This window comes from Haliaeetus albicilla, chromosome 22 (assembly GCF_947461875.1).
Source record: "Haliaeetus albicilla chromosome 22, bHalAlb1.1, whole genome shotgun sequence".
NCBI lineage: Eukaryota > Metazoa > Chordata > Aves > Accipitriformes > Accipitridae > Haliaeetus > Haliaeetus albicilla.
In genome coordinates, this window is record NC_091504.1 from 21587439 (window position 1) to 21606421 (window position 18983).

The following is an 18983-nucleotide window of genomic DNA, read 5'->3' on the forward strand; positions in this document are numbered from 1 at the left end:
CAAGGGAATGTGAAGCTCTGATGTTTTAAGTGATAAGTGTTTAAAAATAGCTACCGATTATGAAAATGCCACATTTGGGGCTGAGATAACTTAAATAAGCTTTGATACCCTTGTGATCCTGTGATTATGCAGTCACAGAATAAAATGTCTGCTTCACTTCAATCCCTGCATAGGGTCCTCAGCATTTGATCAGTTAGCGATGTAAAGATAAAACATTGTTTTATATGAGGAGTGGGACGGGAACATCTGTGTGTGACTGTTCTAGGCCCCTGACATCTCTCAAAGAAAAGAGATTCCTATGCTATTTGTATATACTAAATTTACAGCCACTTCATCCCAGCTGACTGGGATATGACTGCAGCAAAAATATGTGTGAAATAACTGTGTCAGTGTTTGTAGAACATGCACATGAAAGAAAACAGGAATAAATGGGACTGTAAGTTATATCGAGGGTAGGATTTTTGTTTCTCCTAAGGTCTGCATTTTTCAAATAACAGGTGAAGCTTGAGAGTGAATAAAAATAATAATAATTTAAAGCTATCCCATTGTTGGCAACATGTTGTTTGTACACCAGCTCAAACTAAGCTGCCAAATTAGGACTCGAATACAGCCATGTGAGCACTTAATTTTTTATGTGTAATTTGCCATTTCCTTTTTATTTTGACATCTTAGCTACAGTAGCACAGAAGAATCTTATTTGGGATGAGCAGTCTTATAGACTTGCTGCATTGCCACACTGCTGCTGTTTAAGTAGCGTGATTCTGGCTTTCAACAAGAAATTGCTGTAAATCTTATTTTGTAGTAGCATGAAATATGATTGGGTGAAGAAAGTAATTTGATAACATGTTTTCTCAACATTCCCCCTTTCACTTTTTGCTGGTTTTATTCCCACATGTTCTGTAGTGTAGTATCACCATTGATAATATAAGATGCAGCCTCCATTTATCAAAAGCAGCTTGTAAAAAATATAAATAATTGATGTAGAAACCAAGGATATGACCATAACAGTACTGGGTATTTTGACTCCCTAAAACATGTTTTGCAAAGACTAATAGTGAAATTCTTTTTTTTTTTTTTTTTTTTTTTTAATAGGTGTTCCCATTCCCACCCTGGTCTGGTATAAAGACTCTGTTCCCCTCAGCAAGCTGGAAAACCCCCGCTACAAAGTTCTGCTGAGTGGTGGGCTGCGGATCCACGCGCTGCGTCCTCAAGATGCTGGAATCTTCCAGTGTTTTGCTAGTAATAAAGCCGGGGAGATACAGACGTACACCTACCTGGATGTGACTAGTGAGTAAGGAGTTGTGATAGGAAATCGATGACTTGTCTTGTCATTTCTCTAGGTGACCCTAAATCCATCAGATTTTTCCACCACTCTGTGCTTGTTTAGTTCGACTCACAGAACCTTGATTTTTGTCGTGTAGCTGCCCTAGCTGTAAGGTACCCCAAAATGCCCTCTGTGGCCTGAACACAATCTGCTGAAGCCTGTAGAAAAACTTTCCATGACATTAGGGGCTTGAGGTGAACTCTCCTATTTCATGCAAAAAAGGAGACCTTAGTGAAAAGAAAAAGAAGAAAGGTTAATTGTGAAATACTTTCATCTTTCCTTTATACTTAATAATTTAGTTCTACTCTAATGTAATTCTGTTCTGAATTTGAGCTATTGCTTCATGATTGTGCATGGTATCATTTTATCTGCCTTCTGTCTACAACTACATTTAGTAGGGGACAGAAAGAAAGTTCAAGTTAAATGTCTTTTTTTTGGCCAAAAAAACTGATTAAATGTTTTTGTTAATGAAGTACACTCTTCTCTATGGAAGAATTACAAATCCTCTTAGTCACTTTTCGAAGCAATTATTAACAGGCATTTCTGTAACACTAACTCCTCTTCAGGAAGCTGATCTTTAGCCCAAGAGCAGTTTACACATACTGACCAGAATTCCTACTGGCCTCAGAAAATAGATCAGCCCCAGTTCCATATATATCTAGGAAACTGCAGGAAAAAAAATGTAATAAAATGCAGCTGGGGGAAAATAAGAGAGAAAGAAACTTGGAAAATGTCTTGGATAAGACTCAGGTTCTAAATTCTTTTGGCTGACATTTAAGTTTCAAAGTTAATGCCTTTCTCAAGTTGCTTTTCATCTTAAAGAACTCTGTTATGAAGATGAAAGAAAATAGTTTTGTTTATCTAGATTTCTCAACTTCCCCCTGAACACTCATTTTGAGCTTTATCTTTCTCTGTAAGCCATCTTACTTGTACATGTACAAGCACTGATAGATTTTTATTTTCCATGTAGGTAATAAGCTGAATTAGACAATTCCTAGGAGATGAATAATGAAAGGTTACAGTCACTGCTGAAAGGTTTTCATGTATTATTGTCATGTCCTTCTCCATGATCAGCTCTATAAAAGTGGATGTAAAGTAGTCCATGATAATAGGTGAAGGATCTTTCTGATAGCTGATGCACTGAGTTTTCCAAATTTTTGATTCTAGATATTAAACCAGCATTTATACAGCCTCCAGAGGATACCACTGTTACAGAGGGGATGACTGCAGTGCTAACCTGTGAAGTTTCAGGGGCTCCAAAACCTGCCATCTCATGGAAGAAAGGTAGCCAGTTGTTAAGAGTTGTTGTGGAAAAGCTGGAATCCACATTTTCTTGTCCATCCCTATTACTGAGATTCTGTAGATCCATTTAGTGCATATTTCTTCATTTCTCTGGTTCTGCGAGCAGTGGGTTTGTTGTGGGGCTGTTGTGAGCCAGCGGCCTGGGTAGGCTGTAATAGCCTTTTGGAAGAACTAGAATGGCAGCGCTTAATCCGTGCAGTCTACGTGATTCTAATCACGCTGTTTTTCCCTTCTGTGTTTCAGGAAAACAGATCTTAGCCAGTGGCTCAGTTCAGATTCCTCGGTTCATTCTTCTTGAATCTGGAGGGCTCCAGATAACACCCGTTTTCCTTCAGGATGCTGGCAATTATACTTGCTGTGCAGTCAACTCTGAAGGAGCTCTGAATGCTTTTGTGATGCTGACAGTGTGGAGTAAGGATAATGCTTTGTTTAAAGTCTAACTTTAATCAAGTATTAATCAGTTTTTGTTGTGTGCTCAGGAAATTTTCAGAAGTAATTATGCTTTTCTAGTTAATAGAGATACTTGTATGATTTAATAGGAATAATGTATCTATTTTAGGAAACCTATCACAAATACCCTTTTTATTTGTAAAATTATGCATATAAACTTCTACATTTTGTGAAAGGAAGTGTATTTAAATAGACCTTCAATCACAATTACAATTTTACTCAGGTTTTGCCTTGCCGAATCTTGCATTGCAAATCAGACCTTTTAACTTGTAGATTTGGCTATTTGCAGTTGGTTTCTGCCTCCAGGAGTCTGCAGGCAGTATAGACCAGCCCATGCTGTTACTAAGGCTGTAGCCACAGTTACAATGGATATGATTTTCCTTATACCTTTGTATTTCTTTGTGGCCCTGGGCACTGTTGGAAGCCAAACCAAAGTGCAGCAGACTTCAGCTAGTCTCATGCTACAGATTGGCACGGCACAGAGCAACCCATGAGATGATTTTGTCCTTCACCATTTGCCCTTGATCTCTATTTTTTTATTTCTTCTGTTGTGAAAGAGAGTCTGATCCAATGGGTTCACCTGTGTTACTCCTAAGTGAGTTAAATTGAAGTGTAACGTGGTTTTTGCTACTAAAGGTACGAAATAATGATCCCTGAGCTGGGACTAAAAATAATTAAAAACCAATGAAGATGATGGTGATAAATACAGAAGTGTTGTGGCCCTCTCTCCTCTCCTGTACTCGAAGTACTGATTATGCTGCTGATGTGTGGTACATATTTGGCATTTGTGAATCCCAAAACTGCGCAAGTTAAATCAGCAACATTTTTCCTTTTGAATTTGGGAATACCTGAAAACAATACTGACAGTAAATGTAATGTACCTGTGTCATATGGCCGTCATGTTTATATCTTCTTGACAATATAAAGTTGGGATATCATTCAGTTTACAACATCCTGATATGTATACAAGTGTATGGATCAAGTAAAGGACATCCTATTAATTCACAAAGGCACAGTTCTTATATGTATTAAAGATAGTTCCTGTTCATCGTACTGCATTGGAGAGGGCAAAGAAAAATGAATATAACCTAATATTTGTGTAGCAACAGCACCATTATAAAGCTAGAAGGCATACATAAGTACATCAGTAATAATGCTAAAAATTCCACGCTATTAGAGCTAGCTTTTGATTTTGCTGATGATTCCTTCTTGTGCATGTATGAGATATCTCAGTAGATGCTGATTATCTCTGTAGGGATTTGGGACTGATTAACATTATCCACATATCTTCTATACTCATCCTAGTTGTCTACCTGCTTCAGCTGATGCTATCTGCTGCTGCTGCTGTGTGTTAAGCATAATAGAGATCTTTCACACCAGATCTGGTTGCTGTAGTTACAGCAATTATTGTGTTCTGGGTCTCCAGGAGGTGCTTGAATAAAGATGTTCTGAAACATTTGAGTAAACAGCATATCTTTCTTCTATGGAAAATTCAGACTACCAGAAGCTCCTCCTCCTTCAACCTCTTTCCTGGATTTGACTTGTAGATTGTAGGGTGACATTTAAGTTTTCCTCTCTCTGGATATTTTTCTAGCGTATTCTTCTTTGCACAGATTTTCTTTGTTTTTGTTTTCCCTGCTCTAAACAGTGTCACTTGTTTCCTGACTCAGTGTATGTTTGTATTCATTCCTAACGCATTGCAAACATACTTGCTGCCTTATGACTTTCAGGAGTTGCCATAGATGCTTACCCCAAGACAAGCAAGAGTTAGTACAGCTTTAGCACTCTTCCCACTCAGATCACCGCTGACTCGGACTCATGCCCTCTGCTGCTTTTGCTTCTCTGCACCCCCCAGTGTACCACCTCTTCTTGACACAATGCCATTAGAGAGGGGGGAGCCTTCACAGCAAAGACTTGAAGAGGAATGGCCTGCTTGCTTTGAATGACAAATGTTCAGTTGCCTGCTCTGTGAGTGAATACCCAAGTCAAAATGCTGTAATTTCACCTGAACTATGGCTCGTGTTCCTTTCAGATCGCACTTTCATTGTTCGCCCTCCTGAGGATAGCACTGTGATCAAAGGAACCACAGCCACTCTGCGATGTGAAGCGACTCATGATCCTAGAATTTCAATCAGGTTGGTGGTGTCAGTTCTTGTTTGTGTGGTTTATCAGAGCTTAATTTTATAAGCTTATGTGAACAGCATTAGGTGAAAAGTTTCAGGACCCCAGATTTTAACACCAGACCCCTGATTACTGCATTATAAGGTTGTACACTGTATCATTAATCATATAAATCCCATCTTCCATTTCAGCCTTATGTATTATTTACAATGAGCTATGTTCCACTTCATGACTTCAATATAGCCTTCCATGATTTTACTGTCAAGGTTAATACACTATCAATAAAACCAACTTGTCAGAAGCTGATACTTAATGAGAGTAAAAGCCAAAGAGAAGGAATAGGATTTCAGAAGTGTTTACATTGGGGTGCATGAAAGCCCACAAAAGATGCCCATGTTCTTGGAAACAACTTAATAACTAGGGTCTATATTCTGCTTTAGCGGTATAAAGGAAAACAGAATTTGTCTGAACTATTAAAATTTGCACTAGAGCAGTTAGAGGAAGATAACAATTTTAAAATACATTTGCCACAAAAATTCATGTAGTCTGAAAGCAACACAAAAGAAAATGTAAGGAACAGCTTGGAGGGTGCTGGAAGGGTGAACTGCAGAAAGAACTTTGGAAAGAGAAATACAGACGTAAAAATTTCATGTAGAGATACTTAATTGTAGGACCATGGGCTACACGCATCTCTGTGACGTGTGGGTATGTGTGTGTTTGATGTTCTTATGAGTAATTAATAACCGAAACATTGTAATACTTAGGTATCTTTGGAAGAAGGACAGTGTTGTAATAAATCCATCCAGCAGTTCTAGGATCACAGTAGAGAAAGATGGAACCCTCCTCATCAGTCAGACATGGTCGGGTGACATTGGAGACTATACCTGTGAGGTTATTTCTTTTGGAGGAAATGACTCCAGAATGGCTCGACTAGAAGTGATGTGAGTATTCCGTCTTAAATATACTCTATGCTTAGTTTCAGATACCCTTGGGCATTTTTCTAGCATTTCATTCTAGGTGATCTGGGGAGTCCGTAAGTTTGATTCTTCGTGTGGGCTTTTTTAGGGGAAATTAGGCCTGGTTCATTTCTAATTAAAGTGCCTTGAAATGTCTTCCCTTTTGCATGCTGCCATGCTGCTTGGGCTTCCAAGTAACTGGAGCCTTGGAAGTTACTTCCAAGTAACTGCATCTTACTGAATCACTGTGTGTACATATCCATCTGGTTGGGTGATTGAGCTCAAGGGATGACAATGAAGAGGTGGTGGTCCGCTTGAAACCAGTAAGAAGTGGACTACCGCAGGGGATGCTCTGTTCAGCGTCTTTATCAGTGATCTGGAGGAGGTGGTGGAGTGCATGCTCATCAAGTTCATAGGTGGCACAAAATGGATGGGGGACAGTTGATACACTCGAGGGCAGGGCCACCATTCAGAGGGACTTAAATGGGCCAACAGGAACATTATGAAATTCAACACGGACAAATGCAACGTCTGCATCTGGGGAGGAATAACCTTTTGCAGTAATACGGTCTGGGCACTGACTGGCTGGCAGCAGTTCTGCTGGAAGGAACCTGGGGATCTTGGTAGACAGCGAACGTGAGCCAGCTGTGTACACTGGCAACAAAAAAGGCTGACAGTGTCCTGGGCTGCGTTAACACGAGCATAGTAGATTAATGGACATGATTACCCCCTTTTATTTGACACTTATTAGTCTACATCTGGAACACTGTCTCCTGTTTTCAAGACCAGACTTGAATAAACTGGTCTGCTCTTACGGCTGACCCTGCTTTGAGCAGGAGGTCGGACCAGAGACCTCCTGAGGTCCCTTCCAACCTGAATCCTTCTGTCATCCCATGCTGAAGGGCTTTCCCATAAAGCCCAGGTGCTGTGCTGTGATGCCAAGGTGATAAGAAAATGTTTTTCTCCTTTTAGTGTTTTTTTTCTGTTAAACATATATCAGAATAGCTGGTCCCTGTACAGGCATTGCTTACTCTTGCATTCTCTTTATACATAGTTTTTCCCAGGAAAAATATTTTTATGTATGCCTTTCTTTATTCCTAAGGATCTTTAAAAATAAAAACAAGAAAATGTTTAAAGTACAGTTCAATTCTGAAAAAGGGTTATAAAACTGTCATTACGGGATTCCATATTTTCTGTTTCTGTCATTCCACTGGGGTGAAGAGCACTTCCATTTTATTTTTATCACTAAAAGCAACAACTGTGGTTTTGGTACATGTGTGGAGCAGATCAGATGAATAAGAAGGTAATGTTTTATGTAGACTTTTTATTTTATTTATTTGAGTAGTACCGCATGCTTTAATTTAACTACAATTGCATCTGTTTCTGCTGGTCATGCCTGATCTCTCTGAGAAGATGGCAACTTCTGCTGTTGGCAGTGTAACGAGTTCACCTCCGAGATTTGCTATGCAGAGGGCTGTTTGATACAGCATTATTCTGACAGTGCCAAGGCTAGATCAGATGCCCATTTTCAGAAAGCAGTCATATATTCTTTCTCTAATTAAGCACTCCTCAGCTCTCCTCCCGGAGTGCATTTTACTGCTGGTTTGAATCCAAGAGCAGAAGACAATTCAAAATATATTGCTACTATATAACCATACTTGCTTTTCTCTGAGGTGGTTTTTGAATGGAGGGCAGAAAATTATGGAGTAAAGACTGAAAAGAATGTTAAAACCTGGACTTCAAAGCAAAGCTATAAACATGTGCTAAACACTTCAGCAGTCTGACCATTTCTTAATCCTAAATAGAAGAAGATGCCCTATGCAACCCAGTACAGCACAGCAGATGTATTTACTTGCAGTTCCACATTGACCAGTGAGGAACAGTTTTATGCTCCCTAAAATTTGGGCTAGAAGTTAGCTGGGAGAGGCACATCTTGTGTACATTGCTGAGGCTGCCTTTCCTGCACCCCAGCGTGTTCCAGTTGTGTTGGCTGGCTCCCCATGCACTGAGACTGGCTCTTAATCCTGTATCTCGCCTTCCTCCAATGTTCTGTTGCTGATTGCCTATCACCTGTTTTTCCTGGAGGAATTAAAGAAATACATCAGACCCACTCTTTAAGAGGACTTCAGTAACTGATAAGTCACTCAATCATACCTTGAATTGTGACATTTTATTTCAAAGTAGTGCTGCAGGTAGTGCAATAATGCCAAAAACCATTGCATTCCTTTGCAGCTTTCATCATTATCGTTTGGCTCAGCAGCACAAATCTGTGAGAAATAGAGATACATGATGCAACAGAAGTGAAATGAAGAAGAAAATATGTGGAAAGGAAATGTCTGAAGTAAAGCTTAAATTAAATTCTAGCTCATATACGAATGACAGATCTATAACATTCCCTATTCTCCCGGATAATTCTCTTGTGCAGAGCATTAACAAACAGGGCATGTACATTCCCATCGATGAGCACTTACACTTCAGTGCCTTGAGTAGCACTAATGTCAGACAAATGTTCAAAGGAGGCCCCTCAACCAATTACAGACTGGAGCAGTCTACCAACGGATAATATCGTAGCCTACCTAGCTTTATCTAGCAGCCCCAGTTGTCTCACCACCTTTTTGCCCCCAGGAACCAGCATGTCCCTCCTCTACCTCTAGGCACATCAAAAGAAATTTCCAAAGGCACAAATAAGTTTGTTACTGATTTCTATTCAAACTGATTCAATTCAAAACCATTGACCTTCAGGGTGACCTTCAGTTATTTAATCTCTGAGTGGTCTGGTTTTCTAATCTGTGAAGAAAAGGGAAGAAAACTTTTTCTTCCTTTGTCTTCCCTTGTTGGAAGCCAGGCTTGGGGAAAAAGGTACTATTTCTTGCTAGAACATACGCTGGTAGCACAGCGTGGTATACATTGGTGGTGCAAGCAGGATGGATCATTTTTCTCAGCGTGTCTATGAAGAAATAAAATATTTGAAAAGGAAAGCCAGAAAACTAATGAAGAACTTGCTAAAGTGCAGCCAAAGGTTACCTTGCTCATCAATTTTGTACTGATGGTACTTGGGCACAGAAACTAATTGCTAGTCAAGATACTCTATTCCTTCATTTGTCTTCCCTCTAAATGTGTTTATTCTTCATGTACATCACTTGATTTGATTTGCACGAGGTAAAACATTTGCGAGTGATGTTTCTCTTCTGCAAGAGATAGATTTTAATTTTTTACTTGACTTTTTTTTTTTTTCTCCTAGCAGAGCTTCTTGACTGCAAATACAGAAATATTTGCAGGTCTTTTGATGATGAGCTTGTGCCTCTCGTGCATTCCTCCAAGTCATAGGATTTGATCCTGGAAACACTTATATGTTATGAAACATCCTAGCTTCATTTAGCCTACTTCTATAGTCCTGTAAATATCATACTGAAATACGTAGAGAGCAAAAGAGGCTTGTTCCTAAAGCTGTGTAAGCTGAGTTGTCACAACATATCACTCACCTGACCGGGAACTGTGCTGATTCCAGCTCAAAGTACCCTGAGGGTTCTCAGTATATATAAAATATGCAGAATTACCACTATCTATGCCTGATGATACCTGCTGCTCAATATCAGCCAGTCTGCAGTCCATACTACGGAATCTCTTTGTTGTATGAATGTGACTGAAAAGTATGGTAATGCTTCATTGTTGGAAAATCAAAGCCCTGTACAAGTCTCTGTTATGTCACAACATATAGTAAAATCTTTTAGGCTCTTTCTCTATGCAAAAATATGGGAAGGACAATGTAATACAAAAATAGACAATTTATTCCTGGCAGCAAGTTTGTCTTCTTTCAGATCTCTTTCACCAGAGAAAGAACTATTATTGTTCCGTCTTCTTCAAAAGCAGGATAGGGGAGCTAACCACTTATAATAAAACCCAGTGGGTTGCCAAGAATGCACAGTATTGCCTTTGTCAATCATTTAGACATGAATTTTGATACCCTTTTTACTAGAGTATTTGTAATTGCTGCTACTTCCCATTTCTTCCCAATATATCCCATAAAAAATAGCTTGATTACTAAAAATAAAATCAGTAAGACCAATGCAGACTAACAAATCAAAATGATGTCTCATTACCAACTTATCTTCATATGGATCCCATATCCCTTGGCTCCAGCAGTCAATCTCTTTTCCTTTCTGCAGGGAGTTGAAAACAGGAAGGATGTCAAACTTGAAAATACATTATTCCTTCCTCACTAGAAAGAAAGCTTCTATTTATTTTTCCAAGCTCTCTATTGAGATGTCATCCAAGAAATAAGGTTCACTGCTGAGTCTAAATGTGCTTGATACTCAAAAGAGAAATACCACCCGGAAATACACTCGGAAATACAATTGTGTCTGTTCATCATTGAAGGTATATCAGAAAAGTAGGTATTTTAGCAAAAAGAAAGCATAAAATTCAAAAGCCTTTCCCAAGTCATCTGTAGATTTGAGCTTGTGGTGACCACCAAAACGAAATGGGAAACAAATCTGCACGCTCTGGGACTTGGGAAGCCTTTAATTTCAAAAATCCACCTCATTACAGGCCTACGAGAGACAAAAAGCCTCAAAACTCATGGATGCCTTCAAGAATCTTTCCTCTGTTTAGAAATTGGAAAGGATTCTTTTCCAAGAGAAAGCGGAAAGTCCTGAGCAACAGATGACACGTTTCTTAATTTAAAACATTATAAACTTTTATGAGTGAAGCCATCAGGGTTGAGTGCTTTGTTAGGCTTCCTGCCTCAACTTCTTACCATGTTATCGGGCCTAGCAAATGAACCACCTGCTCCTGAGTAAAACTTGTGTGGTGGACCTGATTTAGGAAATCATTTATGAAATAGGAGCGGGGCTTTTTATAAACTGACAAGAAAACTTGTTTAATCTCCCTTGCGTTTTTAGTAATCCCCTCTTCAGTCACAGTCTCTCTAATTACCTGCTGTTGGACCATTTTTCTCAGAAATCTCTCCAAACCATGTCTGGTTTATTTCCCTCAGCAAATAGTCTGCTTTTAGCTAATTTTATAAAACACTCTGTGTGTTTGCTGAGTGAATTTTTCAGCTGCCCTCTGGCAGTGATGAGCTGACTCAAAACATTAGGGTTTCTGTTTTGAATGTGTATCATCTGCAACTAGCTAATATTTCTCTCCTATATTGTCACAATGACTTCATGTTCTTTTCTTGCAAATCCGCTATTTTAATTGCTTTGTCAGAGTCCCCTCAGGTCACCTTGGTGGCTATGCCATTAACCCTGGGCTTATCTATCAATTACAGATTTAAAAGCATCCATATACGTATTTTGCTATCATACGAAGTAAGTTATGGAAAACTTGCCTCCATGCAACTCTTCAGCATTAGAGGAGTGAGTCTTAAGATATCCTATATTGAAAAATCTTCGTATGTTTCCTGTTTAGGGCTTCAGTGAACAAAAGAAAGATAATGATGCTGCAATTAAACTTCCAGCGTCCGATCAAGGGCGCTTCTGTGCCCTGTGTGTTATTGTCTGAACCTCATCCGCTTTCTTAGTGTATCAGGAGTTGAGCAGTTCTAGTCTGAGGTCCTCCTCATCCTGAAGAAGGGTTGAAATTACCATTCCCTGCAATGATTTCTTGGATGTTAGCAGCAAGGAAAAGTAATTTTCTTAAAGGGAAAAAAAAAAAGAAGCAATGATCTCTTTTGAGAGCGTGAATATTCATGATGGTGGTACAGGTCGCATTTATCATCCCTTCCACACAGTATGTGGTAGAAAATGAGAGGGAGACAAAGTGTAAGTGCTTGCTAAAGTAAGAATTACTATTTATTAATCCTCTGCTTTTGTGCACTACGAAGAAGGAAGTACACTTCTGTGCTGAAGTATCTTTGTAGTTTTAAATATTTATTTCTGTCCAGGTGTGTTTCTTAGGCACTTGTTATGTCTGCCTTGAGGGATTTAAATGTGTAAGCACCATCTGTTGCTGTTTGGTGTGGACACATATGGCTAAAGAATATGATATTAGTAGAGATAGGTGTACTGTATAGCTGCTGCAACTCATGCTACTCAATCTTTTTCTGAACAGAAAGTGCCTGTTTCCTTCACGCTGCTGTTTACCATTTTGTGTCAGTCTAAGAGAGTAATCAACTAAACTCAAATCCTAAGCAAAAAACTCCCATGTTTAAACTTAGTTTGTGCTTTAAAAAACATGAAAGGGGGAAAGTCCTCTCTCCTCCAAAAGTCTTCTGAGACTTGTATGCTAAGGAAAAGAGACTGAGCTGTAAAGTCTTTCTTAGTCACGTAGCCTCTGTCCTCAAACGAGCTGTTAATTCAGCCCTTCTAAATATATGGGGAAACAAGATTAGTAAATGCGCACTCTGAAAATATCCCTAATATATGCCAGGAGTGTTTGTTTAGTTCCCAGAACAGCAGTTACATGGGGCTGTTTGCTGGGAGCTCCCCCTCAGCCCTACATTGCTCCCGGTGGGACCGTTGTCTTCTGGAAGAAGCTGAAGCCACATCCCATCTCTTGAGCTCTTCCCCACAGCGCCTGGTGATAAATGAAGTCAGGACTGGGACTTCTGCGAGCCATGTTACAACAAGACGTTTCACTCCCTTCCCTTCAGTAATTTCCTTTGCCAGCTTAATCACAAAAACACTTTCCCAACCAGCTTGCTTAGGACATAATGATAAATTGTAGTGGAGGTTTAATGTTTATTATAATTTAATGTTTCATTCAAAATTAAGTAGCGCGCTCCTGTAGTCCCTGGGTAAATGGCCATATCTTAAACCCCCAATCCACACTTTTCAAATGACAGGTTTATTCCGCCATCTTGTCTTGCAGGCCAGCTGCCCTCCTACTTTGTTTCCAGGTTCCCCTCTTCCCTAAACTTATTTATGCAAGATTTTGCAGTGCTGTGTTCAAAATCTGCTTCCATTGGGCCCGTACATACTCTTCCCTGTCCCTGACGTTTCTTCTAGCCCCAAAGCAACCCTGTCTTATCTGTCTGTGCATCAGAAGTCGGGAGCCTGGTTGGTGCATGCCCAGATCTAAGTGAAAACCTAGTCAGCCTAAACTTCTCGTAGTCAAGGCATCTTAAGCAAGTGATTTAATGAAGTCAAGATCTGAATCACACCCTGAGGTGCCATTTCATGTTTACTACAGAAAGAGCCTGGGGTCGCCGTGCTGCTAATTTGGTTAGGCATTTAAAGTCAAATGAGATGAAACAAGGCTTTGAGTTTCAGGTTTAGCCTTAGGAAGCATCAACCTTTCTAGCCCAGATAGACCTGAGCAAGTGAATGTCTTCCACTTGTGTTGTCTCATTATCTGTGTGTTTTTCTTACCACTCTTTGGCTCTTCCAGCAACCTTTTTTTTTTTTTTTTGGGGGGGGGGGGTGTTGGTGCCAACTCCACGTTGTGTAGCCATCATAAACGTGTAAACAAAAGCATCCACAGTTTTAACAGAAAAATAGTAAAACTATTGTCTGGCTCTCCATATGTTCCTCAATCTTCCAGCAGAAACCCAAATCCAGGACATATTTATTGTTCTGGCTTAAAGCCAGAGTCTATTTACTTTTGTGAGCGGCTAAGGAGTTGCGGTTTTTAAATAACTGTGAGCCTTCAGTAGCATGATACATTACAACCAGAAATTACTACGTTTTTAAGTGAAGCATGTAAAGTACCCTTGTGGCTTTCTGCTCTGGCCAGAGCAGATTAGCAGTGGTCCTTGCTGAGGAAGAGTTACCCTGGGGAGGAACAGTAGACTGAATGGGTGAAAACTGGCCCTCCTTGCTTTTCATTCCCTCCGAGATCCTTGTCCTCCTTAGGAACCAGGATGATGAGGAGCAGAAATCAGGCTCAAGTATAATGGCTGAAGGGCTCTTATCACTTAGTACAGATCAGCATTTAAGGGATGCAGCAGAATTTAGTTTTCTCACTGCGCTATGCAGCGTCAGACTTTCAGCCAATGAGTACAAATGAAATGTTTTTCCGCAAATTGCCTTTATGTGGAGAAATTACACATTTTAATTGAGCTGCTGTTTTATTTTTGTTTTTTAATGTTTCATTTTGTATTTCCATGGGGTTTCTGCAGGCATTTTCACTACATTTTCTGGTTGGGTGCTTCCAAAAAAATCCTTATTATAGGAAGGAAAGATTCTACCCGTGACAGGATAAGCCTGAATCCGCGAGTAAATCAAGCTGTGCTGTAGCCTAAGAATACATATGGTAATTTTGATTAGTAGCTCTATATGGATAGTGTCAATGTCTTCTGCTTACTTGAGTATGAAAAATTCCATGTTAAATCATATCTCCCATGTGTTTTACTGTTTATACGTATTGCTGCTGTCACATTGCTAGGACATCATCGTAAGAAGGGGAAAAAGTGAGAGAGGAAATTTATTGACCAACTTGTCTCAATCAAAACCAGTATGAAAATTGGCTTTTTTCCACATTTAGCAACATTTCCATTAGCTGTTCTAAGAATCAGCCTTGGGACTTTTAGCATAAATTATTTTTTTTTCCAAATAGGATAAAATTGTGAAGAATTCAGAGATGTCTTTCATTTATTTAATTGTACAATAGCTGCTGGTAGTTTTATATCTATCATCATACGAGTCTGATGTCATGTGCCTTTAACTGCCTGTAAGACTGTAGCTGAATGAAATGTAGATTGATTTTTCTCTGCTGTTTTTTCTCCCCTTCTCTTTTCCTTAATAGTGAGCTGCCTCATTCCCCTCAGAATCTCCTGGCCACTCTAAATTCCTCATACGGCCGCAGCGTGATGCTCTCCTGGGTGCGCCCCTTTGATGGAAACAGCCCTGTTCTCTACTACATGGTCGAGCTCTCTGAGAACAGTGAGTAAAGTCAAATATGTTTCAACCTCATGTTCTTCTTAATTACTCAGCCTTCCTTCAGACTCACCTTTTACCAGAGCTACTAACAAAATGTTACTGTTGTTTGCTAAACAAGAGACAGTGTGCACAAAGGAGAACCCCTGGGTTTTACACTCAACTATTCGCATGCTGAAAGAGTTAAACAACAAAAAGAGGCCTGAGATGGTGGAATTGTTGTACAGGAAAGCCTCAGTTCCACCTCTGGCATTGCCAGCCAGACTTGAGGCACAACAGCTCATTCCTCAGTTCTTCTGTTCAGCGTTTGTAAAATAGTAGTAGTCATATTTTATTTCTTCCCATTGTTGTCTTTTGTTCTGGTTTCATAGATATCTTGATGCATTCAGAGCCCCAATTTCACCTGAAAAATGCAGGCAGGATGATAATATAAGGAACTGATGGTCTGTCAGAGGAACAAACTTGAATGTCAATAGGAGCTACTATCTTATCTGTATATGCATTCATATATTTTCTCCGCCTTCCCTAGGTTATCGTTTTACACCCTTCTTTTGGGTGGTTGAGGATGCTTAACTAAGATATCCAAATATCTAGCTTCAGGGGTTACAAACCTGGTCATTGTGAATTGCCACTTCTCACAGTTTTGTCATGCTCTGTGTCTGGTCCTTTGTGGCTCTCGGTTTGCAAGGTTATTCAGGGACACTGCTAATGCCTATTTAGGAGTTGATAGAAAGATGAGGTTATATGGAAATCGGTCACCTTGGCAATACTTTCTAATCTCTGTCACCCTAGGAGCTGGAAATCCAAGCCTAACAATTGATTCTTGATGAAAAAATTAAGAGCATCACTTTTTCTGACATGTGGAAATTAGCCACTGCATAACTGAATGCGAAACAGTCCTGATTTCTGATTATCTACAGAGTAGCATTTTGTTTTGCCACAAAGAGAGCTTGAGGTGAAACTTGAGCTTCAGATCACATACAACCCTTTTGCTTTGCAGGCTGGAGTGCATAAGTTTTTGATGTGGAGGTCCCAGAACTGATGATCTTGACATCTGTTAAGCAAAGTGCAGTTTTCTAATCCTAGCAGAAATCCCAAGTCATGCCTGGGACTGCTGTCCTTAAAACAGTTCTTTTCGAGCAAAGACTCCTGATCTTTTTGTAACAAATGACTGGGAAAATTCAGCGTTCTACACTCACACCCCCTCTCTACCTTTTTATCACCACCTTCTTTTTTTTATTTTCACTCTTCTCTCCTTCTCCTCCTATCGACTACAGGCCAGTAACTGCCTTTTTGCTTTTCCTTACCTGTTCTTTCACCCAGGGACATCACCCTTGTGTTTCATGTTTCCCAGTAGCTTTGACAATGACAAGCTAACGAAGTCCCAGTCTGGGAAAATGATGCAAAGGTACTAGAGCTGTGTTTGCATAGAGACAGCACAGAGCTGGCAGGACGTATGTGCTTGGGTCCTGTGCTGGGCTGCGTTGATTGGGAAGAGTCACTAAAAGGAGAGGCAGCTCACTCGATGCCAGGAGAAGTTTGAAATGTCTTCAAGTGCCTTTCTAGCAAGGATGCTTTGCAGTTGTGCTAGTATAGGAATGGGGTAAAAGTGCCATCATTTTGAAAATGCCATAATTCATTCACTGAAATTTGTAGAAGGCTCAGCAAAAATCAACAATACTTCTGCAGAAATCATGCAGACAGTCCCTCAGAACTCCACAGGATCCTGTGAACCCTTGCTCACTCTGTGATAGATCCAATAATTTTGGCTGATGGCATTGCAATCTACCACTGAGAGAGTCTCATTATCACAAATCATAGGTATATGTACTTCAGCAAGCTTGCAGCTGCAAAAACCAAACACAGGCTGGGTATGTTGTGAATTGAGCATTTTAACTCCCAGAAATACTCTAAATCTTGCTGTCCTTTCAGTTCTCATCTTCATCTTTATTTACTTTGCTTTTATGTACAATGTCTAAATGGTTACTCATAGAAGTAGGACAGAGAGGAATCTAAGCCCTTGAATATTCCACTGTTGCTGTGTTCTCTCATTTCATATATTATTGCTCAGCTTTACAAATGCCAACAGAATAGTAGAACAATGTCAACAGTGACTTTGGTTTGGAAAGCTGACTTTAATGTCTGCATATTGTCACTGTCTTGGTTTTTTTATTTTCTTGAAGTGTTTGTTTTTCGGAGTTATTTTGATCTCAGTAGTGTGTGGTTAATATTTAGTTTCTACAGACCTCCTACTCCTTTAGAAAATACCACCTTTCCTTTGTTCCCACCCGTCCCAAGTGATGTTTATGAATGAAGCTGACATTTAATCTTGTATAGGTATAGTTTTGTCTGATACGATGGTACAGAATCTCTTTTTGCTTTTCAAAGAAGATTTCCTTTCAGGTTTTCTGGCAGTCCTGTTTGTGACGCAGAAAGAGCAACTGTCAAGGAGTCGGCATGTGTCCTCCATGAGCTCATCTGCTTACTTCTGTAGCTCTTTCACTGGCAGCAGCAGTGCAATATGCTTAACATCCTAATCCCCATTTGCTTTCATACATGTAAAGGTTAGGGACGGGCATCAGAATTATGATTTATTTTCCAGTTAGCAAAGCTGCACAGACTTTGTTCTTAGTTCTGTGGAGTTTTAATACGTGGGTTTTGCTTTGCAGTTACAGGTGCCAAAAGGTAGCCTAGTTTTCTTCATTTTTTTAGCTGTTTGGCTTTGAATAATTTCCTAATAGCTTTAGGATCCATTGTACGTTTTGAAGCACGTACCATAAATGAATACATAATAACAGTATCTGTTTCAGAGAAATAGCTGAAGAGTGTTCGAAATAATGAGTGTAAATTTCAGGGGACTAATTACTAGCTGCGTTAGAGAGAGGCGTGTCACTCCACCTGGCATGGATTAGAACTCCTTTTCATTAATATCAATTCAGTAAAGAGATATAAAAACCTTATTTTAATTAGAGAAAAAAACAGTGGCAGATCGTGCACATAAATTGCTGGAAATATGAATGGCTCTAGTCACCTAATTTTTAAAATGAATGTATTTGGCGCAATGCAATAATTCTCAAATTACAAGTATTCACAGTAGACCGTGTCTGTGGGTGACTTGAGACATATGGCCTTAAACATTTGGGGGCAAATTTATAATCTAATTTGAAAAACACAGTTCCAGGGAAACACAGTCATTAAGTATTCCTGCCCACACAGAGCCAGGAATGTGAACCTTAATTTGAAATAGGATTTTCAAATAAATAGAACCATGCATTGCTGTCATTTGCACTAATATAATTTTTGGATGTTTCATGACCTGTTTAGCCCCTGTTGTGATATACCTAGGAATTCCAATGAGGTATCTTCGTGGAGTTAGAAGGGGATATGCTTATTTTATTCCAAAGAGGTTAGATTTTGGGGATTAATCAAAAATTATTCTGAATTGTCTTTTAAATGAAGAAATGAATTAATACTTAAAGAATTCTGCTGAGTACAATTAAGATAAAAGCCTATTTTTGTGGTTTTGTATTCTGGGATATCTGTGCTGTGTGATGTAATGATATAACTCAGATTCATCATGTTGTGCCAGTGAGGAGATAGTAAAAGTTCCTATGAAAAGCATCTACATGTGCTTAACTTAAGCCCTATGAATTGTCATCCTGTATTTGGTAGGAGTACTCAAATGATAAAAATTGAACACGTTGATAAATCTTTGCCAAAATTAAAGTAGAACTATGTTGTTTGTTACAACTGTGACTCAGATCTATATATGATAGTGTTAAAAGATACTTTTTCTCAGGCCATTGGTAGATCTTGTTGAAGTCCTACCAAACAAAGGATGAACCATTTATTTTTATTTGAACTTTTTGCAATATCATATTGTCATGAAGATTTGAAAAATGAATTCAGTAAACTCCAGCAGTACGGCAAGTGCCAATACTACTGTCTATGCAAAACCCCCTGGAGAGGGAAGGAGATGGAAATGTACTCCAAACCTGCAAAAACCAGCTT

At 39.4% G+C, this 18983-nt stretch overlaps 1 protein-coding gene across 4 annotated transcripts in view; it reads left to right on the forward strand.

The window, feature by feature from the left end:
- SDK1 (sidekick cell adhesion molecule 1) overlaps window positions 1–18983 on the forward strand; it is a 419203-nt gene that overhangs the window by 274776 nt on the left and 125444 nt on the right. For all 4 annotated transcript variants that reach the window (XM_069810300.1, XM_069810299.1, XM_069810302.1 and 1 more), the window contains 6 exons: window positions 1093–1287; window positions 2492–2608; window positions 2870–3037; window positions 5109–5211; window positions 5962–6138; window positions 14842–14978. In XM_069810300.1, the coding sequence (XP_069666401.1) occupies window positions 1093–1287; window positions 2492–2608; window positions 2870–3037; window positions 5109–5211; window positions 5962–6138; window positions 14842–14978 (897 nt within the window). The remainder of the gene's footprint in view (window positions 1–1092; window positions 1288–2491; window positions 2609–2869; window positions 3038–5108; window positions 5212–5961; window positions 6139–14841; window positions 14979–18983) is intronic.